The following is a 27,833-nucleotide window of genomic DNA, read 5'->3' as shown; positions in this document are numbered from 1 at the left end:
AAAGAAATCATTCACGGGTGCAAATAACATCCTTCCAGTCAAAACCCAACTAACCACACAACCAACTCCACTCAGTTTGAGATACCGGGCTGGTCTTCATTTCAGCAAAGACACTAAATGAGATTTTTAGAAAATATACTTCCCATCATAGGAGGTGATCTGAGGTGCAGTGGTCCAGTGGCTAAGAATCCACCTTGCAATGCAGGAGATGGAGGTCCTGATGCCTGGGTCGGGAAGATCTCCTGGAGGAGGAAATGGTAACCCACTCCAGTATTCTTGCCTGGAGAATCCCATGGACAGAGGAGACTGGCAGGCTACATTCTATGGAGTCCCAGAGTCAGACACGACTGAGCGACTAAGCACAGCACACAGCACAGAGGTTTTAAAGTTACCATCATCAAGTCACAAATGTGCTGCATTACATCGCCTTAAAGCCCTGCTTGATTCAGTCTCTATTAATTCAAATTAAAGCGAGTGATTAGATTTTAGCATCTACCGGGAACGAATTTGCCTTCTTTAATCCCTAATTTGATCATGACAATTTTATTCAGTCATTTTCGAGAATTAGGAAATACCTCTCACATTGTTCAGTTCACCACATGTCATGACTGGCAATGGCTCAGGTAATTTAGATGCTTGTAATTTTCTGAATGGTATCATGCTCTTCAAGTGTACCCTTGGGTCCAAATCCACATTAACTAACTGACAAAAAATTATAGATAATTTTATTCTAGGCAATACAAACGGGCAGGATTGTGGCAAGCATAATAAAACATCCCTTAAATAAAGAGATCAGGGCTTCCCAGAGCACAGGCTCAAATAGGCCCACTACCACTAGTGAAATACCAGTTTAACCACTGCTAGTTTGTGTGCCTTTAGTTAAAGGCTAGTTCATCTGATTAGAGAGCTGGAAGACCTCCCTCGTGTTTTCTAGGAAGGAGCTTGGTGAGTTCTTTCAAACAGATGCCCACATGCTTGGTCACTGTTGGTCTTTCTCTTTGAATTAAGAAAAACAGATCTCTGTCAGGAATTCCTGAGATGGAAATGGTCTGTTCAAACCCATGTAAAATTTCCAGTATTAGCATTACAGGTGATGAAAAGCCAAAGAGTATTTCAGGACTGCCCTTAAATAGTGAGAAATTAGGAATACTTGTATTGCTCTTCTCAGGATGGGAACAGTGCTTCTCTACCTGGACTGCCTTTTAGAATTACCTGTGGGGTCTGTAAACCCCCTGTGCCCATGATACACCTCAGATCAATTATATCAGATTTCCGGGTGAAGGGATTAACTAGTCTTCCTTGGTTTCTGATTCCCCAGAGGATGCCATTGAGCACCAAGCTCGAGAAGGACTGGGATAGCTATTCGAGAAACTGATTTCTTGGCAGAGCAGTGCCCACTAGGAGGCACTTTGATGTTATATAAACGTCCTGATGGTGACAAGAGCTGAGATTGTCCCATTACGCATTATACAATGGGAAAATGGATACTGACCACGAATTTCATTGGCTGGGTCACTCTGTGTCTAATGAATATCTGATTACAGGCTTGTAAATTGCTAGCCAGGCAGTAAACATTCACTTCATTTCAGCCGATTGTGGGAGAGGTTGAAGATAAAATGTTATTTATCCATTGGTGATGTTTCTATATCCAGTGCATGCATGTATGTTCAGTCATGTCTGACTCTTTGTGACCCCATAGACTGTAGCCCAGCAGGCTCCTCTGTCCATGGGATTTTTCAGGCAAGAGTACTGGAGTGGGTTGCCATTTCCTCCTCCAGGGGATCTTCCCCACCCAGGGATCGAAGGTGCATCTCCTAAATTGCAGGCAGATTCTTTACCGCTAGTGCCGCCTGGGAAGCCAAGGCTTTGTAGGTCAGGAGGCAAAATTGAGGAACTATTCTCACTAACAGTTAAGTCGTGTTCAACTCTGCGATCCCATGGACTGCAGCACGCCAGGCTTCCCTGTCCTTCACTGTCTCCCAGAGTTTACTCAAATTCATGTCCATTGAATCAGTGATGTCATCTAACCATCATGTCCTCTGCTGCCCTCTTCTTTTACCTTGTTTACATATTACATTTAAAAAGATTAAAAGCTTAGGTTTTAAAGATCTTAGCTTGTGGGTCATACGAAAATAGGCTGTGGTCTGGATTTGGCCCATCAGCCATAGTTAGCCAACCCCTATCTAAAGTTCCATTGATATTTTGTTGTATTTCCTTTGCAACAAAGCTAGCCAGATGTCTCTTTATCTTGGCCATATTTTAGTAGTCAAAAATTAACAGTTAAAATCAATAGATACACGAATCTTTTCAACACAACAGAGGGTAACCTGCATAGGATGAAATGCCATACGTAAAATTAGACTGATAATTACTTATTCATTCCTTGAATGATCTCATTACTCTCGGAATTATTAAGATTTACTATGCAGTGAATTGTCTTGGGTGTTCCATTAATGTATAAAAGTAGGCATTAATATAAATTCTAATATAAAATTATAGCTAAATTACCAACGAAAGCAGCCTCTGTTCCATACAATTTAGTGAATCTCAACTTGAAAAATGCTTCTCGGAGGAGGCAGGTGTTATTTTCCTAGCAGAGGCACTGACGCAGCTCACTCCCCCACCTTCTCCGTCCTGTGTTTCAGATAAAGACCATCTTGAGTGGCTTCATCATCAGGGGCTACTTGGGCAAGTGGACCCTGCTGATCAAGACTGTCACGCTGGTGCTGGTGGTGTCCTCAGGCCTGAGCCTGGGCAAGGAAGGGCCGCTGGTGCACGTGGCCTGTTGCTGTGGCAACTTCTTCAGCAGCCTTTTCTCCAAGTACAGCAAGAACGAGGGCAAAAGGCGTGAGGTGAGCATGCGCAGGGTGAAGCCCCGCCCCCTCTGGGCTTACTTGCATCTGCTGACTTTCCCGAAAGACCTGGAACTGATGGGAGCTCTTTGCCTCACAGGTGCTGTCAGCTGCGGCCGCTGCCGGGGTCTCCGTGGCCTTTGGTGCTCCAATTGGGGGTGTGCTTTTCAGTCTGGAAGAGGTGAGCATGAGCAGTGGAGGGGCCCCATGGTTCTGAGCACCGAGGAACACATGGGGGCTCAGCAAGGCAGGGGGCTTTCTTCTTCAACCCTCTTGAGGACTGGATCCAAAGGAGGATTGAGAGATTCCTGCAACTCATGAAGGAGCCACAGTGTTGTCCGTGAAATACCTTTTTTTTTTAAGTCTTGTTTTAAAAATTGCCAGTGTGATTTTGACGGGGGCCGGGGTGGGGGTGGAGATTTGCAGTCTCCTGTCTCTTCCATAAACAACATAATGAATAAATAATTTTTTTTTTTTTGCCACCGGAATGGATCTAGTCCACTGCTCGGCCCACGTTGTAGGTCAAGAGTCAGATAGTAAATACTTGAGGCTTTGTGTGTCTCAGCGCCTGGTCCCAACCACTGAGCTTGGCCCTTGTAGCTTGGCAGGTGCAGCAGACCACATGCACGTGTGCTCCCTGGCTGTCTTCCAAAAAGACCTTCCTTATGAATGCTGAAGTTTGAATTTTCTATCATTGTCACTAGGTATTGTCCTCCTTTTGAGTATTTCCCATCTCAACATCTTTTCTCCCCGAAAAGTATAGTTGATTTACAATGTTGTGTTAATGACTGCTGTATAGCACCATGATTCAGTTACATATATATAGATTTTTTTTCTCCCTGAACCATTTAAAAGTGTGAAAACCATTCTTAACTCATGCGCCCTCCAAATACATCTGCTGAGCCAGGAGTTTCAACCCAGAATGTGTTGTCTGGAGGATCAAATCAGAGGTTGATTTTCTTTTAGGAGGCTCTTTCTGCCATAAACAGTATTATGATATAGTGTTCTCATTTGTCTATATAAAATAGCTCAAATGCCCCTTAAATGGTATCTGTTCCAATTTTAGACAGAGTCCTTTAAAATATCTTTGTGTGTTTGGGCCTTATTTACACCACTGATTGAGGAAGTAAGTTCCTCCCATCTTTGATTTGAGAGTGACTTTCATGGCAAATGCCTGCAGGGGGCTGCTGATCAGTGGGTCTGGGGCTCTGGAGCAGCTCTTTTGTCTACCAGTCTCTTATTTTTCACTCGTTGGTCACAGGTCAGCTATTACTTTCCCTTAAAGACCCTGTGGCGGTCCTTTTTTGCGGCCCTGGTGGCAGCCTTCACGCTGCGATCCATCAATCCATTTGGGAACAGCCGCCTCGTCCTCTTCTACGTGGAGTATCACACGCCCTGGTACATGGCTGAGCTCTTCCCCTTCATCCTGCTTGGAGTCTTTGGGGGCTTGTGGGGGACCCTCTTCATCCGCTGCAACATTGCCTGGTGCCGGAGGCGCAAGACTACCAAGCTGGGGAAGTACCCAGTGTTGGAGGTCATCGCGGTGACTGCCATCACTGCTATTGTTGCCTACCCCAACCCCTACACACGCCGCAGCACAAGCGAGCTCATTTCCGAGCTCTTCAATGATTGCGGGGCCCTTGAGTCCTCCCAGCTGTGTGACTACATCAACGACCCCAACATGACGCGGCCCGTGGATGACATCCCCGACCGGCCAGCTGGGGTTGGGGTTTACACGGCCATCTGGCAGCTGGCCCTGGCGCTGATCTTCAAGATCATCATTACCATATTCACCTTTGGCATGAAGGTCAGTGAAGGGGAGGGAAGGGGCCAGGGGTGGGGGGCAACCCTGTCCTTCTGGAGATGGGACCCCAGAATCCGATCATGCCAGGAGAAAGGGGGAGCTGAGCTTTGCTGAATGGCCTCAGGTGCCGGACACTTGACATTCTTTTGACCAACAAAAAACACTTTTGATAAACAGTAAACCTGTGGAGTAGAGATTTTTAACCCCATTTTACAAGTGAAGAAGCTAAGGCTCAGAGTATATCATTCACACGGAGATGTGTGCAGCTTGGTGAATATTCACAAAATACACTTGTGTGACCAGCACCTCAGACCAGGAGCAGAACACTGGGAACCTTTCAGAACCCAATTGTGTTCCACCACAGTTGTTTTTGTGGTATTTCTATGAATTGCTTCTTTTTAAAAAAGTCTTGAGAAGCTGTGTACTTGGGTGCAGTGGTCAAACACAAACCTGACTTTTTGCCTTGAGAACAAGGAAGGATGGACGTTATTAAACAGGTGACTGTCTGTGATGCAGAGGGATTTATTTTCATTCTGGTGCCTGCTGGGAGAAGTCTGCTTTGAAGTCACAGGGGATTAGATGAAGGGGGGTGGGGATAAGAGATGTTCAAGGAATAATTTCCTCAGGAATGTCACACACTCTTGAAATTACACTGGAGGATCCAAACTTAACTTGAATTTGGTTAAAGACCCACTTCCATCCTCAGATTCATGACAATCAGCCAGGAAGGGGTTGCAGTTCATATATGCAGCTGCCGGTCAGTTGGCAGCCACATGCAGTCTCTGTGAACAGAGTCAAGTCTGTTCTGTACTATGTGTCTGATGACTAGAGAGATGGACCTGTATTCTCACACAGCAAAATACAAAACATGCTATTACTGAGGCCTTTCGGTTTATATAGTCTCTCTGACAGGTGTTTGGCCGCTGTATATTCAAGAGGGCAGTAAGTCCATGACAAGGTTTTTGGAAGATGCAAGGCAGGTCCACTGATGTTTTTAGCTTCTTTATTTGACCTGTGAACAGTTGAAGGCCTTGCTTTTCCATTGTCATGCTGTGGCGTGACATTTAATTTTAAAAGCTGATCTGAATGACGGGTGAGGGGAGAGAGAGTGGTGAGTATCTCAAGTGACAGATGCGCACTTTGAATGTTATTTGCAGTGGGGCTTATCATCCTTTAATCCACAGCAGGCAAACTAGGCCAGCTTTTGAAGGCGAGGAAATGAAAGTGTAAAATTGCATTCTCTCCAAGTCACAGTAGATCACTGGTCCACGGTTTCCCATTTGACCCATGTTTTGAAGCATTGCCCTGCCTTTGAAGACTGAAGGAAGATACCAGCTTGTTGAGGGAGGCTGAGTTTGCTGGGGGGGTGTGGCGTCAGGAATGGGGACCCCTTCCCTCATGCATCTTTCTCCTGTGCTCCCTGCAGATCCCATCTGGCCTCTTCATCCCCAGCATGGCTGTGGGGGCCATGGCAGGCAGGATGGTGGGAATCGGTGTGGAGCAGCTGGCTTACCATCACCATGACTGGATCATCTTCAGGAACTGGTGCAGGCCCGGTGCAGACTGTGTCACCCCAGGGCTCTATGCCATGGTGGGGGCTGCAGCTTGCCTAGGTATTGTGTGGGTGTGGGTGTGTGTGTGTAGCCCAGGGCTTTTCTCTGCTCAGTCATCCAGGGACCCAGGCTGATGGGATCTCTGCCATCTTGCCACTGTACCATCTAAAATAGTGGGTAGGCAGCAAGGGTGCTGCTCAACATCCTAGAATCTATAGGACAGCCCTCCCCCACCCCTACCCCAGTGAAGGAAGAATGACCCGGCTCCAGCTGTTCCTCATTGCAAGATCAGGAGTTAGTTTGGATTCTTCCTTTGAATACCAAGGGACACAAGGGTGAGTGCATCTCCTGTCTGTTCTTTGTCATCATTTAACCACTCAGTTGTGCTTGACTCTTTGGGACCCCATGGACTGTAGCCTGCCAGGCTCCTCCATCTATGGATTTTCCAGGCAAGAATATTGGAGTGGGTTGCCCTTTCCTACTCCAGGCCATTTTCCTGACTGAGGGATCGAATCCACATCCCCTGCATTGGCAGGTGATTTCTCTACCACTGAGCCACTTGGGACATGGCTGTTTCTAGCCCTTAAAAATCTCTACCATTTCCAGCTTGAGGGGTTTGGGAAAAGAGCCACATGTGCTGAGACAGAAACCTGCAGAGCCCATATAGGATCCACTTATCAAAATGCAAAGGGTGTGGTCCTGGGTGAATAGACAGCTTGCTGTCACTCACAGGAGAAGAGACCCAGACAGATGTGACTTATGACTGCTGATGTGAGGCTGTGTTTACCGAGGTCTGAGCATGGGCACCATGTAGGACCATCCCTGTAGAACAAGGGCCAGGACGGAGCTGGCTTGTTGGTCTCCACAGTTCATGTCCTCTTGCAGGTGTGGCGTGGAGTCCTGCAATTCCCTTCCTCTCTTGTGTTTCAGGTGGCGTTACCAGGATGACGGTATCATTGGTGGTCATCATGTTTGAATTGACAGGAGGCCTCGAGTACATCGTACCCCTGATGGCAGCAGCCGTGACCAGCAAGTGGGTGGCCGATGCCTTCGGGAAGGAAGGCATCTACGAGGCCCACATCCACTTGAATGGGTACCCATTCCTGGACGTGAAGGACGAGTTCACCCACCGCACGCTGGCTACTGATGTCATGCGGCCGCGGCGGGGGGAACCGCCCCTGTCGGTGCTCACCCAGGACAGCATGACTGTCGAGGACGTGGAGACACTCATCAAGGAGACTGACTACAACGGCTTCCCTGTGGTTGTCTCCAGGGACTCAGAGCGCCTCATCGGCTTTGCCCAGAGGAGAGAGCTGATTCTTGCCATAAGTGAGTAAAGCAGGGAGTCTCCAGGGACAAATGTGGCCCCAAATTCTCCAAGAGGTTGGAGAGGGTGGATGAGGGTCAGAGGGCTTCAGGCCAAGCTGAAGGCTTGTTTGTTTCACCTGGGGATCCAGCCAGACTACAGGAGGTTTGGGGTGGTACCTGCCTGCTAAGTCACTTCAGTCGTGTCCGACTCTTTGTGACCCCATGGACTGTAGCTTTCCAGGTTCCTCTCTCCATGGGATTCTCCAGGCCAGAATACTGGAGTGGGTAGCCTTTCCCTTCTCCAGGGGATCTTCCCGACCCAGGGATTGAACCTACGTCTCTTACATCTCCTGCGTTGGCAGGTGGGTTCTTTACCACTAGCGCCACCTGAGACCCTGCATTTCTCCCAAGCTCCCTCTTTTTTTCAATCAAACTTTTAAGGAAAAGATCATAAAATAATATCTCGTCACTGTACATTAAGAGTGCACGCTCTGAATGGAGCGATCAGTGAACAGCTTTACTATGACACTTGAGGGCTATGCACCTGTAGCTCTGACCTAAATTTATTCAAACTCTTGTGGGAGGCCAATGGAGTATGGTGGCTGACAGAAGCAGTGACCAGTAAGGAGTGTGACAGAAGCAGTGACCAGTAAGGAGTGTGATCACGGCATCCCCCTTCCTGGGAATGGCACCTAGCAGGACACAATCCCTCATCTATTTCCCATTCACCAAAACAGCGAAACCCCATCCCCACCTCCCTGGTGAGGTTTTCGTGAATGGGCCAGCACCCATGGACTTCCAGGGGGCTCTCCGACCTAGATGCTGAGTTCTTTGCCTCAGAAACCTCCCTCGGCACCGCTCAAGCCCGTCACGTCACTGCATGACGTCATGTCTGGTCCCAGCGGGTCAAGTCACGTGGGTTCCACATGGGTCAAGTCAGTCCTATGGGATGTTTTTCCTCCTAACAGGCTAACTGAGTGAGCTGTGCCAAGGGGCAGGCTATTCACTTGGGAGAGGAGAGAGGAAATGGTGCCCAACTGTTATGTCCCAGAGACAGGTGGCTCAAGCCTGAGGTCCCCTGTCTACGTATGGATGAGCACCTTGAAAGGGGAGCAGGAGGCAGGAGGATTACAAAGACAGGCCTGGGTGTGAGTTTGTGAAGGCCCTGGCAGGGAGGAGCACTCCCCTTGCCCCGCGGTGGTCCTGCTAGACCTCCTGATGCAGCCGGGGCAGGGATCCACAGAACGCATCCTCAGTGCGTGGTCAACACGAATGCCCTCCCGGTCGGCATGTCCCTCTGTCTCACAGTATGCTGGGGGCTCATGGCCTAGCTTCCGTGTGCCCTTGATAATTGAACTTCCAGAAGGTTTGTGAAGTTTGCCTCAGGGACTTTTCCAGGTACGATGGCAGAGCGCCTCACCGGGAACACACCTTTGCTTATCCCCGCCCTTTGTTAACTATTTCTCAGGCTCTCTATTTGAATTTCTAGAACCTTTTTATGATGTTAAATAGCTTTTAAAATATTTTTAAAGTATCTTCATCAAAGGCTTTATAAAAAGAATTTTAAGCAGGCTATAGTGTCTAATTTTAGCATGTTGCTGAAACATATTTACCTCTTTCCAAAGCAACAATTGATTTTATGTTTTAGACACAAAAGCACATTTGCTTTCTCTTTATTATAGGTCCTGTCACTTAATAGGTAGGTGCCTTTAGGCATGACTATAGCCTTATCAATAATGAAATTTTTTAAAAAGTTGTATAGTAGGTTGGGTTTGTTTTAAATTAATGTAATCAGCAGCCTTTAAAAACATTTATTCAATCCCTAAAATCTTTTAAGCAAAGGTTGAAATTTAAAAACTCAAGTAATAAATGTCACAGAATCCATTACCTATTGTGTAGCTGCAGGCACACCTGCTAAGAGACAGCTTACTAATTTTGCTGAAACCCATTACTGTAATCAAGTGGGAAGCAGTAATTGTCATCAACCAGTTTGAGAAGAAATTTCAGCTTGCCAACTGAGTACTCTCCTAGAAGCTATGTTTGAAGTGTTTGGAGAGGCAACACAGTGTCAATAGTACCTGTATGCTTTCCATTCGATGGAAAATAGTATGAAAGCTGCTATTTACATTGTTTCTGGGAAGGTAAGGTGTCTTTGAGTGTGAGCAGTCAGAAAAGCTGTTTTCCTTCCAGAAGAGTCCAGTACCCTGGTGGAATATTTGTGGAATGAGATGCCCTTTTGTGGATATAGAAACAGGACCTGAGCATTGAGCTAGTAGGGGCTTCCCAGGTGGCTCAGTGGTAAAGAATCTGCCTGCCAATGCAGGAGATGCGGGTTCAATCCCTGGGTTGGTAAGATCACCTGGAAGAGGATATGGCAACCCACTCCAGTATTCTTGCCTGAAGAATCCCCTTGGACTGAGGAGCCTGGTGGGCTGCAGTCCATGGAGTCACAGAGAGTCTGACTTGACTGAGCTTGAGCACAATTAGGCTAGTAATGATCCCAAGCCAGTTTCGCTTCCAGAGAACTCAGGAGCAGAGATTTTAGATAGATTCAAGATAAGAAAAAACTGATGCATATGTGCTAAGTCACTTTAGTTGTGTCCGACTCTTCGCGACCCCATGGACTGTAGCCTGCCAGGCCCCTCTGTCTGTGGAGTTCTGCAGGCACGAATACTGGAGTGAGCACCATGCCCTTCTCCAGGGGATCTTTCTGACCCAGGGATCAAACCTAAGTCTCTTATGCCTCTTCATTGACAGGTGGGTTCATTATCATTGAGGCACCAAGGAAGCCCAGTAGATGAGGCAAAGAACAATTTTTTTTCTTATGTGTCATGTTTAAAATAGTATATAAGTTGCTCCTGGAAGCTGGGAATGTTGTATTTCCAGTCCATCTCTGGTATGCCAAACCATAGCTGCTGTTTTTGTTGGAGAACAGCTAGTACACGTGGCCCCCTTCACCATCACATACACACGGGGCAGTATATAGCGCTGTGCAAGGTCCTGGGACATGGGACTTTACTTCTTGGCACTCTTTGCAACGATGAGGCTCTTGCTGTATTCAGCAGGCTCAGGCTCTTCTAGTCTTGAATTCTGCAATTAAGTGAGGACAGACCCAGAGAGGACTCCATAGGAAGCCACAAAGATGATTAAAGGGACGGAAAGTTAGAGTCATGGGCCAGAGTTAAGGGAACTCTCATTTTTTTCTTTTTTGCCTGGTGGATGATTTGATGATGTTTCTCCAGCATATGGAAGAGGCTTGCTTACAAGGGCTCTCTGTCCAGAACTGAGCACCAAGAAACGTGTCCAATCTGTTGGATGAGCTCTTTTCCCTGAAGAGATTTCTTCCTGGGAGTGCTGTTAATGATGGGAGAGGCCATGGGGAACAGTGGTGTCATCTGCTTCTTTCTGCTGGGGATGAAAACATACATGCAGAGGGATTTCTCCATGCCTTATAAGCTATATGCATGCTAAGTCCTTCAGTTCTGTCCAACTCTTTGTGACCCAGTGGACTGTAGCCTGCCAGGCTCCTCTGCCCTTGGGATTCTCCAGGCAAGAATACTGTAGTGGGTTGCCATGCCCTCCTCCAGGGGATCTTCTGACCCAGGGATGGAACCAGTGTCTCATGTCTCCTGCATTGAGGTGGCGGGTTTTTTATTTTTTTAAGCTACTGATGCAACCTGGAAAGCCCTTATAAGCTATAACTTGTCACAAAATAATCTACTTTTTCTTCTAAATAGTTTTTACTTCTTTTTTTTTCAACCACAACACCTTTGTACTGACCGCCACTATAGTTGCTTCTAGTTTTCCATTTTAACCTTTCTTGTTAGTTATGTGTGTTTTATGGAAGCTTTTATTTTTTTAACCTTCGATATCTGGTATCTGCCTAAGCATTTTTTTTTTTTGCCTAAGCATTTTTAAAATTAAAATTGTTTAAAATTTTGATTTTTTATTGAAGTACAGTTGATTTACCATCTTGTGTTACTTTCTCCTATACAGCAAAGTGATTCAGTTATACATAGATACATAGATATACATTCAATCCTTTTTCATATTCTTTTCCATTATATCAGGGAAAGTGGATATAGTTTACCCATTTTATCACAGGGTATTGAATATAGTTCTCTGTGCTCTACAGTAGGACCTCATTTATCTGTGGAAGCATTTTTAATGAACAGGATGATAGAGTATTACCTCCCTGAAAATATGATTTGAGTTTCTCAACCATTGACATTGGGGCTGGATCATTCATTGTTGAGAGGTGCTTACCTTTGTGCTGTAGTATTATCCTTGCTCTCTACCCTCGAGGTACCAGTAGCAATTCCATCCCCCCAGCTATGAGACTCCAGAATGTCTCCAGATATTGCCAGATGTCCCCTGAGGGTGGAGGCAGAATTACTCTCAGTTGAGAACCATTGCTCTGAAGCCATTGTAGTAACTTATTTGTTGTTGAGTTGCTAAGTCATGTCCGACTCTGCAATCCCATGGACTGTAGCACACCAGGCTCCTCTGTCCTCCACTGTCTCCTGGAGTTTACTCACATTCATGTCCATTGAGTCAGTGATGCTATCTAACCATCTCAGTCTTTTAAAATTTCTTGGCCTGTGACAGTTTGTGAAATTCACTTCATCAACACTTTCCTCATTACCCTCCGTTAACCTGGCATGATGATCGTACTGCTCCTAGCAAGTGCCTTTTTGTTGACTGCAGCTAGTGCCTTTTTGTTTAGCAGCAGAGAGCTCAAGGCTTTCCTTCTAATGCCTCCTTTGTGAGCTGGACTGTGTTGTGTATGGGAGGCAGAGCCAAGGGCACTGATGGTCAGTAGACCTACTCACTCATTCATTCACTTTGAATGATTGACTCATGTGTGCATTTGGCAAATATCTGTTATGTGTCTGCTGTATTCTAGGCATTGTCCAGACACTGGGAACACAGCGCTGAGCAAGAAATCACAGAGCTCGGTGCTGTTAGAATCAGGGCTTCTAACTCAATCAGTATATTCAGAGGCAATAGAAGCTTTTTATTTATTTCAACAAGTGGATCCACAGTTGTCTAAGTTGTACTTGGTTTTATGAGGGGTTCAACAAATCCATGTGATCAGTTCCTGATTGGGGCTTGTGGCATGATCCAAACCTGATATTCAACTGGAATGTTGAAATAGGTGAAATTCCCGTTATGTGGGACTTTGAGAAAATCAGTCTGTCTATGAAAATGAGTGGGCTTCCCCAGTGGCTCAGATGATAATCTACCTGCAATGCAGGAGATCCAGGTTCAATCTCTGGGTCAGGAAGATCCCCTGGAGAAGGAAGTGACAATCCACTCCAGTATTCTGGCCTGGGAAATCCCATGGACGGAGGAGCCTGGTGGGCTGCATTCAATGGGGTCGAAAAGAGTTGGACACGACTGAGCGACTAACGCTTTCACTTTCATGAAAATGAGTAGTAAGTGTGTGTTGACTGTTGCTTCTCACCTTAGTGTTTTAGGATAGAGCTGTCTTGATTTAGGAGAGAAATGTGGAGTGTGTATTGTGTGGCATCTACATCTGCAAACACATTGTGCACCAGTGTCATCTGGTATTTGGGGTTGAATCCTACTCCATTTGATGTAACTCGATTGAATCTGACGCACATACTGTGCAGGCATTTGCCCAGCGGGCCCTCTGTTCCCCTTTTAAACAGAGACCCCTTTTCAAACTCAGTCTGACCCCGAATGCTGCCAGTTTTCCATTAGAGTACTCTGTGGCAATAAATGGCTTTAGAGCCAGCAGTTAGAATTTTTATTTTTCAAAGAACAATATAGGTGAATAGTCGTCTTTGAGAAGGCAAAAAAAGTGTATTATAGAAACCAGGATCCATTTTAAGGCAAGCCTTGCTGTACCTTTTCCCTAACCTTTTCCCATGAACCAAAAGAAAGATTAAAATTCCAACAGAAGGAAAATCGCCTTGGAGAAATATCTGGAGACTGATGGATTTATTTCATGTGTGACTTAAAATAGCCTGGGTTTCTAGTACCACATAAAGCTGTATTTCTAATGAGTTCCTGTTACCCTACTTTTTCTGCAGCTTTTTTTCACATGGGCCTGTCTACAGATAGAAATAGGCTAATTGTTACCATAACAGTTTTACTATCTTTCTTTGAGAAATCCACAAAATGGCCCATTTTTTTTTTTTTTTAAGAGAGACAATCCAAAGGATTGGCGGTGGGGGAGGAGTGGGGAAGGCAGCTTTTCTAGGGCTATTTTTTTGGTCCCAAGGCTTATATTTGGAATTAGGCTGTGTTTCTGGGCTGTAAGCCCAGGATGGTCCTCTTGGTTTCTTGTTCCTTTCAGGATTTATAAATGCCATTTGGGCTAATTATAAGTTAGTTTGTGAAAACACAGCAGAACAATGTATTAAGGTCATTGGGCAGCTCATTAGGTTTTTTTTTTCTCATGTCAGAGTTCAGCCCCTGATGAGGTGTGTTAGGAAAGCAGGGGTGCCCTGGCGTCCAGGCAAAGGCAGTGCATTCCCAGGAAGGAGCCATCCTGCAAGTCTTTGCAATGGATGATCAGGTCACACACAGCAGGGGAGTCTCACACAGCATTAGCCTAAGAGAAAGAGATGCCAATTCCACTGCTGTTTGGCTGAAGCCCCTCACTAGGAGTGTACAGTTTGCCCTCTGCTCCCCTTCTCTGTGGGATTCGAGGTTGTTGGGATGGAGGAGTCTTGTATGGCTGTGGGTGGGGTGGGGTGGGCTGAGATGGGGAGAGGGACTCCACACGGGAGTCTTGTGCAGCTCACCATCCTGCTGGCCCATTCCAGAGAATGCCAGACAGAGGCAGGAGGGCATCGTAAGTGACTCAGTCATGTACTTCACTGAGGAGCCCCCCGAGCTGCCGGCCAACAGTCCACAGCCCCTGAAGCTGCGGCGCGTCCTGAACCTCAGCCCTTTCACGGTCACCGACCACACCCCGATGGAGACTGTGGTGGACATCTTCCGGAAGCTGGGGCTCCGCCAGTGCTTGGTGACCCGGAGCGGGTGAGTGGCGGGACACTGGGAGGCACAAGATGAAGGGCCCATGGGGGGCTGATGGGGACGGGGGACCAATCCTCCGAAGAGATGTCAGTAGGCTGTGGCAAGTACAGGAGGAGATGCCGGCAGGCTTGGAGACAGGCTTCCAAGTGGGGCTGCTGTCTCTGCCCTGAGGCTGAAGTTTGAGTCTAAAGAGGGGGAGCCCGTGGGGAGGGGCTGGGGCTCCCTACCCCAGCCCCCACAGTGGTCCAGGTTCCTGGAGAAGGTTCACCCTCTTCTGCTAAAACGAGCAAGGAAGAGAGCCTCTTCAGGGCTGAAGAGAAAAATAGCTTGAGGCGCACAATGCTCCAACTCTCTGTCAGCGACTCACTAACAAAGAGAGATGGGAATCTCAAAAAAACTGTCACACATTTTTCACAGATTCAGTGGTTGAGAAGAAGGATATCAGTCCCTTCACCTTGAGAAAGCTGTGCAGTTGGCTTGTGGAAGTGGGCATGGTGAGGGCTGCAGCTGGGTTTTCCCATGCCACTGGGCGCTCCATTCTGGACTTTTCTCATAGACACATCACCATACACAAACGTGAGGTGCACATTGTGCTCAAGTTGTTCCTTGATGTGCCAGCCTGTTGAAAATGACTTGGCATTTTCAAGTGTGATTGCAGAGCTGTGAGCTTTGGTAGCTCATGGCTTGGTCTCCGCCACAGCAGTATTGCTTTCGCACCATATTATCAGGAAGCAGAAAACCAGTGCTGTGGAGATCAAAGGTTCATGATGGTGTGAGAGGTGCAGTGCCTTATGGGCCATGCCCTGGGTTCAGGGGCTGTCTCTAAATGCCAGGGCCTCAGAATCTTGGGTGGAGGAAGGGATTGGTTTGGTTCAGGTATCTTGGAACCTGGGATTCTCTACCTCGTTGATTGCTTTATGGGCTGGGGGTGGGAGGTAGGGTATGGGCTATGGAGACATTGGTACCTTAAATAACAGTTTTGGCCTTTATAGAATCCTGAGTCTTAACTCTCTGACACAGTTTCCAGGGCTGCCTCACTCCTGGTTAACCCAGAAGTTCTCAAGCAGGGTGATTGGCCCTGCAGGGATTTGGGGGTGTCATAAGTGGAGGGGGCAGATGCTACTACTGGCATCCAGTGGGTAGAGGCCAGGGGTGCTGTTTAACACCCTCCAGTGCACAGCACAGCCCCTATGGAAGCAAAGACTCAGGCCCAAGTGATACTCCTGTTCCAGCTGAGCGCCCCTGGGCTGGGTGCCCGGGGTAGTCACAGAGCACACCTCACTTGGGCTGCCCAGGTGGCTCATGGGTAAAGAATCTGCCTGCAATGCATGAGACACAGGCAGATGCAGGTTCAGTCCCTGGGTTGGGAAGATCCCCTGGAGGCAGACGTGGCAATGCACTCCAGTATTCTTGCCTGGAGAATCCCCATGGACAGAGGAGCCTCTGTCAGCAGGCTACATTCCATGGGGTAGCAAAGAGACACGACTGAGCTACTGAGCACGCAGCATGCACCCCTTACTCGCAGAGATTTCTTTTGCTGCCTTGCTCATGGCGGGCAGCATGGATTTCTGCAAGGGGCTGAATTTGCACTTGACCCAGAGGACGCCTAGCCAATGGGATGAGTGTCCTCCTTAACTCTGACTGCAGCTGGTGGGTGCCTTGTGCTTGAGGAGGGGCAGTCAATAATGAACAGATGAATAAGCATTTGAGGCTAGAGGTCATTTTTCCTGGTGGATTCTTTTTTTTTTTTTGGTCCAGCTGTGCAGCTTGCAGAATCTTAGTTCCTAGACCAGGGATTGAACCTGGGCCCCCTGCAGTGGAAGTGCAGAGTCTTAACCACTGGACTGCCCAGGACTTCCCCTCTACTGGTGGTTTTTAAAGGCACTCAGTGGTTCTCAAACTTGGGCGGGCATCAGAATCTGAGAGGAGTAAACCTTCAGGTTAAGCCCCGAGTGACAGGCCCTACTGCAGTTACTGATCCTTCCAATCTGGGAGGGACCCCGACAATTGTACTTGTAACCAGCTCCCAGGGGCTACTGCTGGTCAAGGTCCCCACTTTATATATGACTGAAGCCGACTGATGTGCTTGAATTTCCAGTGCTCGGCAGAAATACCACCGTGATCACCCATGTCGTCTCAAGTGTATAGCAGTTTCTCTTTCCCTTTAAAATAATAATCCCATGTCAGTTATCATTGGAATTTTCAGTTCTGGCAGGAAATTCTGCCCTTGACGCCCGCTCACACCTCACGGAGCCCCATGAGGTTTTCCTGTGAAGATCTGGGTGCCGAAATTGGCTCCGAATGTTCTGTGAGAACACAAAATCGCTCTCACTCTCTCGCTGTACATATTTTAAACAAACACAGATGCTGATACGTTAGCCCTGGCAGGAGATCCTTGTTTGCGGGGCCTTTCATCTCCTCGGGCTTTGAGCCAGGGCAGGCCCGGCTCAAGCCAGCTTGTGTTTTTGATCTGTTCCATCACCATGTACCGTCCCAGCTCTTGGCCGAGCCCCACAGCTCGTACCCTTGACTAGTGTAGTCTGAAGGACTTCTCAGGGCCTGGGCTCTATGGTGATCATGAAACCAGACCAGGAGCCAGAGAAGTCTTTGTCCTCATAAAGTTGAAGTCTTGGAAGCGTCCAGTGGCCAAGAGTGAATTTGGGATTTTCCCCATAGAGGATCTAGAAAGAAAAAGGGAGCAGAGGAGATGCTAGGTGGGCCTTGAAGTCCTGACCAGGGTGGTCTTCTCAAAAGAGCCCCACTGCTCTAATCTGAATTATGTTCATGGTCATAGATGAACTGTTTATCATTCCACAGATTCACTTGAACTGCTACCCAAAGAGGCTGGACATTGAAACACTTGATTTAGATCAAGTAGGAGATTTCATACCACTAACAAACCCCCTTGGATTGAATGCTGCCTCTTCCTGGCAGGTTGCTCATCTTTCTTCTTTTTTGATATTTGAATGGCATCACTGACTCAATGGACATGCGTTTGAGCAAGCTCTGGGAGTTGGTGATGGACAGGGAAGCCTGGTGTGCTGCAGTCCATGGGGTCGCAAAGAGTCGGACATGACTGAGCGACTGAACTGGACTAAACTGAATTACTTTCGCAGGCCAGGGCACAATTTATGCCTGAACCCAAGGCAGCTCCTGAATCCGTATTTCCCCAGAACTGTTAAAACCAGCTTGACTTTCAGACATTATAGTTACCAAGCTTTAAGACAGGGCTGTCAGGACTGCAGATGCCTAGTGTTTTTTTTGAAAGCAATATTGATTTCCTCAGCATCTTACTGAGCTTCTATGTGAGGGAGAACTGGAGGAGGCTCAAAAAGTGTTACAAAAAAGAAAATCAAAGAGCTTGTCATCCACCAAGGAACATGGATATCATCCAGTTTGAGTTATGTTCTCCAAGTGTCCTGGAGGGTAGTTTCCTGAGCCAGGCTTTCAAATACAAATGTCCAAAAGGACTGAAGAGACTTTTAAGCTGAACAACTGTCTGCTGATTGGTGGCCACCGGTCTCAGAACTCCTCCCACCTTGGATGAAAAGGTTCTTCCTCCTTTCACGTGCTGCTGCTTCTCTGATGATCACACCTTTCTTAGTGGTGTATTATAGGCATAAGCTGCTTGCCTTCTAACTCTTCATCTTTTATTTTAAAGGGAGTTGAAGGGCTGTTATGGACTAAATTTTGTGCCCCCAATCCCCAAATTCATACACTGAAGCTCCAGCCTCCAATATGGCTGTCTTTGGAGACAGTGTCTATAAGAAGGTATGTGTATGCATGCTGAGTCACTCAGTTGTATCTGACTCTTTGCGACCTCATGGACTGTGGCCCACCAGGCTCCTCTGTCCATGGCATTTCCCAGGCAAGAATACAGGAGTGGGTTGCTATTTCCTCCTCCAGGGGCTCTTCCTGACACAGGGAACGAACCTGCATCTCCTGTGTTGGCAGGTGGATTCTTTACCACTGAGTCACCAGGGAAGCCCACTTTAAGGAGGGGGTTGAGGTTAAATGAGGCCGTAAGAGCCCCATCCCTAATCAGATGGGACTGATGTCCTTAGAAGGAGAGGAGACACTGGCGATGCCTGCATAGAGAAACAGGCCGTGTGAGGACACAGAAAAAAGGTGGCCGTCTACACACCCAGGAGAAACCAAACTGGCCAGCACCTTGATTTTGGCCTTCCCAGTCTCCAGAACCAGGAGAACATACATTTCTGTTGTTAAGTCACCTAGTCTGTGGTACTTTCTTATGGCAGCGCAAGCTGACTCCGTCAGAACTCAGACTCACCTTGGCAGATTTAGGATAATAGCATCTTGTTTTATGGGGCATCTTTGATTTTACTGTATTTTTATAAATTTTAGAAATGTGTTTTAGTCACTGATCTATAAAAATGGTTAAAGTCAAGTAGCTCCAAATATAGGGAAGAAAGAGTTAGTCGTTCCATTGTGTCCGACTCTTTGCAACCCCATGGACTATAGCCCACCAGGCTCCTCTGTCCATGGGATTCTGCAGGCAAGAATACTGGAGTGGATTGCCATTTCTTTCTTCAAGGTATCTTCCTGACCCAGGGATTGAACCTGGGTCTTTTGTGTTGTAGGCAGATTTTTTAATGCCTGAGCTGCCGGGGAAGCTCAAGAATACTGAAGTGGGTAGCCATTCCTTTCTTCAGGGTATCTTCCCAACCCAGGGATAGAACCTGGGTCTCCCACATCGCAGGCAGATTCTTTACCATCTGAGCCACTAGGGAAGCCCTACACAGCTGGAAGGAACAATGGTTCTTAGCTCTGTCCTGCTTCACCACTCCTGACCCTTCCATTCAGACAACCACTTTCTTCCCTCCTAAGAATTTTGTCTTCTTGAATTAATAGACTGTATTTTCTGAGCCATTCAGAGCTACAAAATACTTGAGCAGAAAGTACAGAGAGTTCCCTCTCTGGTCCTCTCTGTTTCCCTTTCTGTTAACATCTTACATTTATGGGTTATATTTGTTGCCCCCAATGAGCCAGTTGTTATTAGTTGTTATTAGCCAGTTGTTACGAGATGTTGTTATTAACTATGATCCATCTCCCTGGTGGCTCAGTGGTAAAGAATCCACCTGCCAATGTAGGAGATGCAGCTTCGATCCCAGGGTTGGGAAGATCCCCTGGAGGAGGAAATGGCAACCCAACCTACTCCAGTATTCAGAGGAGCCTGGCGGGCTACTCTTCATGGGGTCACAAAAAGAGTCAGACACGACTGAGTGACTAAACAACAGTAATCATTTACTTTAGGGTTCACTCTTGGTGTTGTGCATCCCGTGGATTTGGGTAAATTCATAATGACATGAATCCACCATTGTAGTATCATCAGGAATAGTTTCACAACCCTAAACATCCTCTGTGCTCTGTCTGTCCATCCCTCCCTCCCCTCAACCTCTGGTAACCACTCATCCTTTTACTGTCTCCATCGTTTGGCCTTTTCCAGAACGTCACAGAGTTGGAGTCACACAGTGTGTAGGGGAGGGAGGGATGTGCATTTCAGGTTCCTCCGTGTCTTTTCCTGGCTTGATGGCTTGTTTTTCTTTCTAGTGCTGAGTAATATCCATTGTCTGGATGGACCAGTTTGTTGATTCACTCACCTAATGAAGGACGTCTTTGGTGTTTCCAAGTTTGGGCAGTTATACTTGAAGCATACATTTTCTAAGACTAAGGACATTCTTTTTCATAGCCATGGAGCTGTACGCAAAATTAACAGTAATTAAGTATATCATTCATTATCTAGCTCATATAATTTTCAGCCCAGAATTCCTTCACGTTCACACATTGCATTGGTTTGTTTTGCTTCTTCATTCTCTATCTAGAAGAGCTTCCTGTCTTTTTTCCTTGTTATTTATGACCTAGGTTTGTTTTTAAGAGTTCAGACCAGTAGTCCCACATTGTGAATTTGTTTGATTGCTTCCTCATGGTTTGATTTTATTTAAGTAGCTTCGGGCAATGTTCCAACGTCAGTGATGTTATAATGTCAGCTTTTCTGACTTGACTGGTGATAAGCTCCATCACTGGGATGAAGTGCTGATGGCCAGAGCCCTCTGTTATAAGGGGACATTTTTCTCTTTGTACGTAATCTGTGGAGGGATACTTTGAGACCATGTGAATTTTCTGTTTTCCAGCAACCATTTACCCGGTGGTTTTGGAATCCATTGATAAATGATTGACTAAACTAATTATTGCATTGGGGGTTGCAAAAATGTTGATTTTCTAATTCTATTGTGCTTGCTACATTTTTTCTCCAGTTTGTGAGACTACTGCTTTAGTTGTGGTGCTTTCTTTCAGTTTTGTCATCTGTGTTGCCATTATTCTTTTTTTTCAGCATATTTTTTAAAAAAACACCTTCAGCATTTTACCTGTAATATTTCTAAAGTTTCATAGTCAGTTATTTACTTTCTCTATTGACAATGTAGAAATATTAAACATTAACTGAAATTTAATGTGGCTTGTTCTTTTAAACACTTCAAGCAATTTAACATAAATATGTTATACATGTGATTACTATATAACCTTCTACTGTCTTGTTTAGAGGTAAACTGCTGGCTAATTTCCAGTTATCTTCATTTTTTGCAGTTAATAGAAAACTGGGAAAAGCAAATTTGACTCAGTCACACAGAAGTTACTGTCATATCTGCTCTTTTTCTCCTTACCTTGTATTCCATATGGGTGTTACTGAGAAGAAGGAAGAGGGTTACTACTATTCCTCTTCACATATGAAAACTATATTAGATCCTCTGGACGTTCTATTTGTAATTAGTTTAGTATGCTTTTTATTTATTTTTTTTAATATAAATTTATTTATTATAATTGGAGGCTAATTACTTTACAATATTGTGGTGGTTTTGCTATACATTGGTAGTATGCTTTTTAAAAAAAACTTATTTATTTAGTTTTTGGCTATGCTGGGTCTTTGTTGCTGCACAGGCTTTTCTCTAGTTGCAGTGAGTGGGGGCTCCTCTCTCTTGCTGTGTGTGGGCTTCTTATTGCAGTGCCTTCTCTTGTTGTGGAGCACGGGCTTTAGGTGTGTAGGCTTCACTGGTTGTGGCACGTGGACTCAGCAGTTGTGATTCCCTGGCTCCAGAGCACAGGCTCAGTAGTTGTGGCATATGTGGGAACCTCCCGGACCAGGGATCGAACCCATATCTTTTGCATTGGCAGGCAGATTCTCTACCACTGAGCCACCAGGGAAGCCTTTGTGTATCATGCTTTTAACAGCCCTTCTTGTTCTTTCTCTCTCTCTTGAAGATGTTTCAGTGAGATGGAGGGAAAGAAGTATAGTATCTGCTCTCTGCCCCGGCGTGTGACAGACGGGGAAACTAACACAAGAAATCAATCACTTTTTCAAGGTTAAGGTTCAGTGTGGTCATGGACAAAGAAGTCAGAATTCTGACCTTACAGTTTCACTGACCACTGTCCATTTCACCAGCTATACCTTACTGCAATACTGCTATGAGTACTTGTCTTCATGTTCACTTCCTATTAGTAAGAGATGAGTTTGATACTTTGGCTTTAATTAAATAAATGACAGTGTAGTACAGTTTTGTTTCATATTTTTTGGTATATCATCATTTTACACAGATAGGAGAAACCTGTCATTTTTTTGTAATCTTTTCTTTTTTATGGCTGCACCTTGTGTGGCTTATGGGATCTTAGTTCCTCAACCAGGGATTGAACCTGCACCCCCTGCATTGGAAGCACAGAGTCTTAACCACTGGACCACCAGGGAAGCCCCAGAAACCTTTCATTTTAATAGCCATCCAATATTCCAGAGTGAGACTGCCATCCTTCTCTGTTCTCCCCTTCTTGGGGATGATGGAGATGAGGTGAGCAGCATTTTGCAAGTTAAGTTGGCAGTGGAACTTCTTTTCCCCAGAGAACATGTGTACATCCCCTTCTTTCACTCCTTTCACTTTCCCTAGGGGGCGTGATTTGACCCGAGCAGATGTTCATTTAAATATTTAATAAAATCGAGAATGAGGCAAGGGCTACCATGAACAGTTGTGCAAGTGTGTGTTCATAACCCAGGGACACTGTTTACATTGTGTTTGTAAAAAGTAGGAGTTGGACAGTTTGCAGTATAGGTGGCCCTATACCAGGGGCTCTGGGAAGTGGCATTGTTTTTGTAAGGAGACAGCCATGGAATTTTGGAAGAGGAGGTAATTTATATGAATGGCCACACATGAATGTCAAACTTTACCCTTCCAGTAAGATAGATTTTAAATTGAACTAATAGTTATTCATACTTAAAACTTCTTACATTTAAAATGCCTTACACTTGGGATTTCTGCAGTGTGATCAAGTTTTGACATTGGCTTTTGTAAGCCCTTTTAAACTGATTATATTCTTAAAAATTGGGTGAGTATATTAGTCATCATAGGCTTACTGCAGTAATAAGCAAGCTTGTAATATCAGTGGCCAAACACAATAAAGGTTAATTTTTCTCCCATGTCACTCACATCCAGTATGAGTTGCAGCAGGTGTGAGCTCCGCACCACACAGTCATCCCAGGGCCCAGGTCTTTGAATCTGATGGCTCCTGGTTCATCCTCTGTGACCTGAGTCCTTTACTGACTCCTCTGTCTGGAACCGGCAGATGAGAGAGGAAATGTGCAGGTGACTTGGGAGGGGCGTTGCTCACCTCCACCCACACGCCATTGGCCAGAGCTCTCTCAGTTGGCCCCACCCATCTGCAAGGATAGCTGAGAAATGTGGTCTCTCCGTGCGCCCAGGTGGGAAGGGCGCTGGGGATCAGAGAGAGGCGTGAATCAATATTGCAAGGCTGACCTTTTTCTCTATTTTGTTTTTCTTCTCCAGGAGACTTCTTGGCATTATCACGAAAAAGGATGTTCTGAGACATATGGCCCAGATGGCAAACCAGGACCCTGAATCCATCATGTTTAATTAGAAACAAGATGGTAGTTTCTTTGAGAAAAATAGAACTGTATCATTGGAAAGAAATAAACAAATGATAGTTATTATCCTATTGAACAGTCATGCACTGGGAGCAGCGGAAACAAAAGCTTTGTTTGAAAGGAAGGGAAAAAGAATGAAACATAAAAAAATATACATCTATGAGTAGGCATTTTATAGCTTTAACCCCTTATGAGTTTCAAGCTGTGTTGTGAGTTTAGTAACTGCTGTGGGGGCATGTGGGTGGGGGTAAACGATGTGGTTTGTACAAGGATCTGGAACACAATTGCTGAGTCAAGAAACATTTGCCCCTTCTGTTGCAGGCTGATGTTGGTAAAGCTTTGAATCTTAAAGGCCAAGGGGTATTGGCATGTCAGTGTCCTTATTTATTGGTTCCTGAGGTTTGGCTGCTATGTTACTGAATCAGACTAAAGATATTTGCACGCACTTTGTTGGAAAAGAAAAAGAAATTAAATGTGAACATAGTGAAAGCTGCAAGTATGCTAGTGGGTTCACTTGTGACCAGCTATTGCTGACTCCTGTTCTCAGCCTGTTTTGTTGCTTATCCCTCAGTTTCTGAACCAAGATTGGGTCTTCTGCCATGTTAAGCATGAAGAAAACATTTCTCTATGCAAGACCAGCATCTGGGGACTGCACGAAGAACTGTTGGAGCATTTAGTGCTGCGCTGTTTCCTGCCACAGAAAGAGATTTGTCCTTATTTTGAGGGTATACATACCCATCATTGATTTGCATCTCCATTGCATCTGCTTCATTTATTGCTGTTGCCTGTGCATTTTTAAATATTGATCAGTCTAATGCTTTCCAAGGGCCATGTCCTATATTCTGCCAGCTTGCCATAGTGACTTGAATTTCCAAATAGCATATACAAGTGTCAAAACAGAATACCTAGTGTTAGTGCTTATTTTTCCTCTCAGATCTTATTAAATACGGCTGCCGAGAGGGTGAGGCAGATGAGTTCTCAGTGGGAACTCCTCCAAATGGATTGCAAGAGAAATACTAAATTGATTCTAAATCTGTTCCATTCTCCTCTCTGTAGGATGCAAAACATCCAGCTTTAATGTATAAGCATGCACTTTCATATTAGCAATCAGAGCACAGAAGGACAGAGTTAAATTTGAGACAGCCAATTTGAGCACTGAGCATCTTTGAATTGAACATAATGATACATTTATTCTTTTAGTCAGGACTTCGGTCGTGTCTGTGGGAAGGAATTAAGCTATGTTTCTTAGGTCCACTGGGTGATCTCAGTAAGATTGATGCCCCTTGTCCTTTCCCTTTTGTCTTTGTTCTTTCCTTTTCCCTGAATCATCTTCATCCTTTTCAGTCTCATCATTGGCTCTTGATGTATCAGGTGTGCATTTGACTGCAAATAATAGAAAACACACAGTGAAGAGTGGACTAAGAAACCTGGAAGTGGGCTCTCAGGACTGTTTCCACGGTATCCTTGATGACTCGTGGCCTTTGGTACTTTTTCTCCACCATCCTTACCCCTTACCCATTGGCTTCCTGCCTCGTACTCACAAGATGGTCACTGACCTGCCAGGTCTGGTAACTGCTCTCTAAGCTGGAAGAGGAATGAAGAGGCAGGTGACAAAGGTGTATTGTGTGTGGGGGGAACACAGAGCTTTCCTAGAGATGATTGGCTTACCTCCATTGGCTGAAATTCTGGTGCCCCCCACTGCACATGAGTCTGGGAAGGAGAGTATTTAGCTATGTAGGCATGTTGCACTCAATGAGATTGAATTTCTCTGAATAAGGAAGGGGGATTGGCCCTTGGGAGGGGAATGGTGTCTACTCTGTTGGATGCTGTCATTGTGTGTTTGTCATTGTTCTTCCTGCATCTTCCCCCTCTGTCTTGCTGACCCTGTCAAACACTCTCCTGTGACCTTATAGCCCCCTCTCCTCTTGGATTTGACCTGGCACTCCCAATTAGAAGCCATCCTTTCTTAGCCCTAATAAAAATGTTTATTCTGGAGAGAAATGCATCTATTAGAGGGTTTCGGTGAAACTTCTAGTAGATACAAGAAAATATACTGATGGTTTTAACCTGATTGAAAACTTAAAGGAGTTGAAGTCAGACCCCGCTGACAAAAGTATGGAAAATGTGTCTGTAACTAACTGGCCTCCTTCCAAATAATAGCAGATAGCCACTTCAGTGTGGAACGGTCAGTCTGTGGTAGAGAATATAATCTTAGGTCCTATAAGAGAATGACATTTGTGGTCGCACTCACAGCACCTACGTACTGAGTGACAGATCATAATGTTTTGTTGCTGTTGAGGTTTCCATGGAACAGTGCAAGTGAAGCTGGATTCTTCTGAACCTCAAAAGTCTTAACATAGTTCCCCTCTTACTTCCATATAGGCTCTCCAAAGAGTTTTAGTCATAGCCTGGATTTATATAATCCAGGACACCCTGTTAGCTGAAACCTGGAGCTTCAGAAGGGAACACAAAACAGTGAACAGACAGTCAAAGGTCAGTAAAACCACAGAATTCCCCCTCCTCCAGCTGAGACCTGGAAAGAGGAGAGGAGGGGGAGTTGACTCTGGGCCAAGGTCAACCATGGGGCTTGTGTCCTGTCCCCCAGTGCTTAGCTTAGAGATGTCCGTGGGGCTCAGAGGGCCAGCATCAGACAGCCAGGTCAAGGCTGGGATGGGGGGCTTGTAGCGCCACTGCCAGAGCCAATTGCCTGCCTCCCCTGGAGCCCTGACTAGCCACTGACCCTGGCCTCAGACAGACTCACAGGGAACATACCGCTGGGCCCTTTGTTGCATGTGGATGGGGATTCCGAAGGTGTTCGCTGTATCCACATGTAGAACTTCGTCCACTTTACCTGGTGATCTGGTGAACGAGATGAGTAAATCTGGAACTCTGACTCGAGTTGAATACTGTTTTTGTTTCTTTTTCCAGAACCAAAGTTTGTAGACATTTGTAGAACTTTCTGGGTTCTCTCTGAATAGATTTTTTTTATGTGAATAAAATATAAATATGTAATGGAAAAGGAGTTCCGTAATGAGGCACATTGACCTACTTCTTGCTGTCTTTTTCTGTCACTGAGGGAATGTGTTGTAGAAGGACAGATGGCAAATAAAGAGCATCCTGAATGTGACATGTGGATTTCTTGTGTTTTTCAGCACATCCCCTGGGAATGCCCATGTGCATGTGGCTTTTATGGAAAGGCAAGTGTGCTAGAAGCAAATCCACATTCAGTGTTTGCTGTGGCGATCTCGTAGTTCTCTATTTGATATTTCTCGATGACTTGATAAAAGAGAGGACATGTCAATAGGAATTTTTTTTTTTTTGGTGGCCCTAATAAGCCACAGAAACTGAAAAAAATTTCCAGCAGTTTGTTTCACTTAGGTGAGAACCGGTTCCTTTAAATTATCAACACATGCGAAATCTGTTCAGCATTCATTGTATTCATTATTCCGATGCTGAGCTGGAAAAGGTGAGAAACTCGAGGAGAACTATTGAATTTCAAGTAATTGTAATATTATGTCTTCATTTTCATTTCACGTGGGCAGTGTTTTATCGGACTCTGCTTCTAACCTTTGAAATGGTTGACATGAGGGGGGAGCTTGTCCCTGTCTACATTAGGGAACATGAACCAGACTCCATTTTCACTGACGTGGGTCTAACTATTTATTTGCTGTCCTAGTTGTGCTGGGAAAGAAATATATTCACATTTGGTGTTGGAATGATGACATAGCAATGTGGGTTTTTTAAAAAAAATTTATTGTAACACTGGGTAAACATTAGCAAATTACTAAACATTGTATGTTTGAACTCTATTTTTAAAGGAACTTTTTATTTTATTTTTTAAAATTTTATTAGAGTATAATTGATTGACAGTGTTGTGTTAATTTCAGGTATACAGCAAAGTGATTCAGTTATACATAGGTTCATTCTTTTTTAGATTCTTTGCCCATGTAGATTATGACAGAGTGTTGAGTAGATGAGTTCCCTGTGCTAAAAAGAAGGTCCTTGTCGGTTATCTACTTTATATATATTAGTGTGTGTATAGCTTAATCCCAAACTCCTAATTTATCCCTTCCCTCACCTTTCCCCTTTGGTAACTATAAATTTGTTTTAAAAATCTGAGTCTGTTTCTGTTTTGTAAGTATGTTCATTTGTATCTTTTTTAAAATTAGATTCCAGGTATGCATGATACCGTATATTTCTCTTCTGTCTGACTGTGTTCAGTACAACAATGTTTAGGTCTATCTGTGTTGTTGCAAGTGGCATTATTTCTTTTTTATGGCTGAGTAGTATTCCATTGTATTATTTTTTTATCCATTCCATCTTCCTTACATCTTCTTTATCCATTCCTCTGTCAGTGGACATTT

The 27,833-nt window shown here is 45.3% G+C and overlaps 1 protein-coding gene and 1 non-coding gene across 3 annotated transcripts in view; one reads left to right on the top strand and one right to left on the bottom strand.

Annotated features, from left to right (window-relative positions):
* CLCN4 (chloride voltage-gated channel 4) overlaps positions 1-26,596 on the top strand; it is a 74,279-nt gene extending 47,683 nt beyond the window's left edge. For both annotated transcript variants that reach the window (XM_043459575.1, XM_043459574.1), the window contains exons 7-13: positions 2,646-2,852; positions 2,953-3,033; positions 4,114-4,659; positions 6,083-6,269; positions 7,140-7,538; positions 14,315-14,531; positions 23,372-26,596. In XM_043459575.1, the coding sequence (XP_043315510.1) occupies positions 2,646-2,852; positions 2,953-3,033; positions 4,114-4,659; positions 6,083-6,269; positions 7,140-7,538; positions 14,315-14,531; positions 23,372-23,462 (1,728 nt within the window). In that variant the 3' untranslated portion in view covers positions 23,463-26,596. The remainder of the gene's footprint in view (positions 1-2,645; positions 2,853-2,952; positions 3,034-4,113; positions 4,660-6,082; positions 6,270-7,139; positions 7,539-14,314; positions 14,532-23,371) is intronic.
* On the bottom strand, positions 16,310-16,382 carry TRNAG-UCC. The gene has a single exon. It is a non-coding gene; the product is annotated as a tRNA-Gly (tRNA).
* Positions 26,597-27,833: the final 1,237 nt, after the last annotated feature.

Source organism: Cervus canadensis, chromosome X (assembly GCF_019320065.1).
Source record: "Cervus canadensis isolate Bull #8, Minnesota chromosome X, ASM1932006v1, whole genome shotgun sequence".
Lineage (NCBI taxonomy): Eukaryota > Metazoa > Chordata > Mammalia > Artiodactyla > Cervidae > Cervus > Cervus canadensis.
The sequence above is the reverse complement of the archived record's forward strand: the minus strand, read 5'-3'. Positions and strand labels throughout refer to the sequence as shown.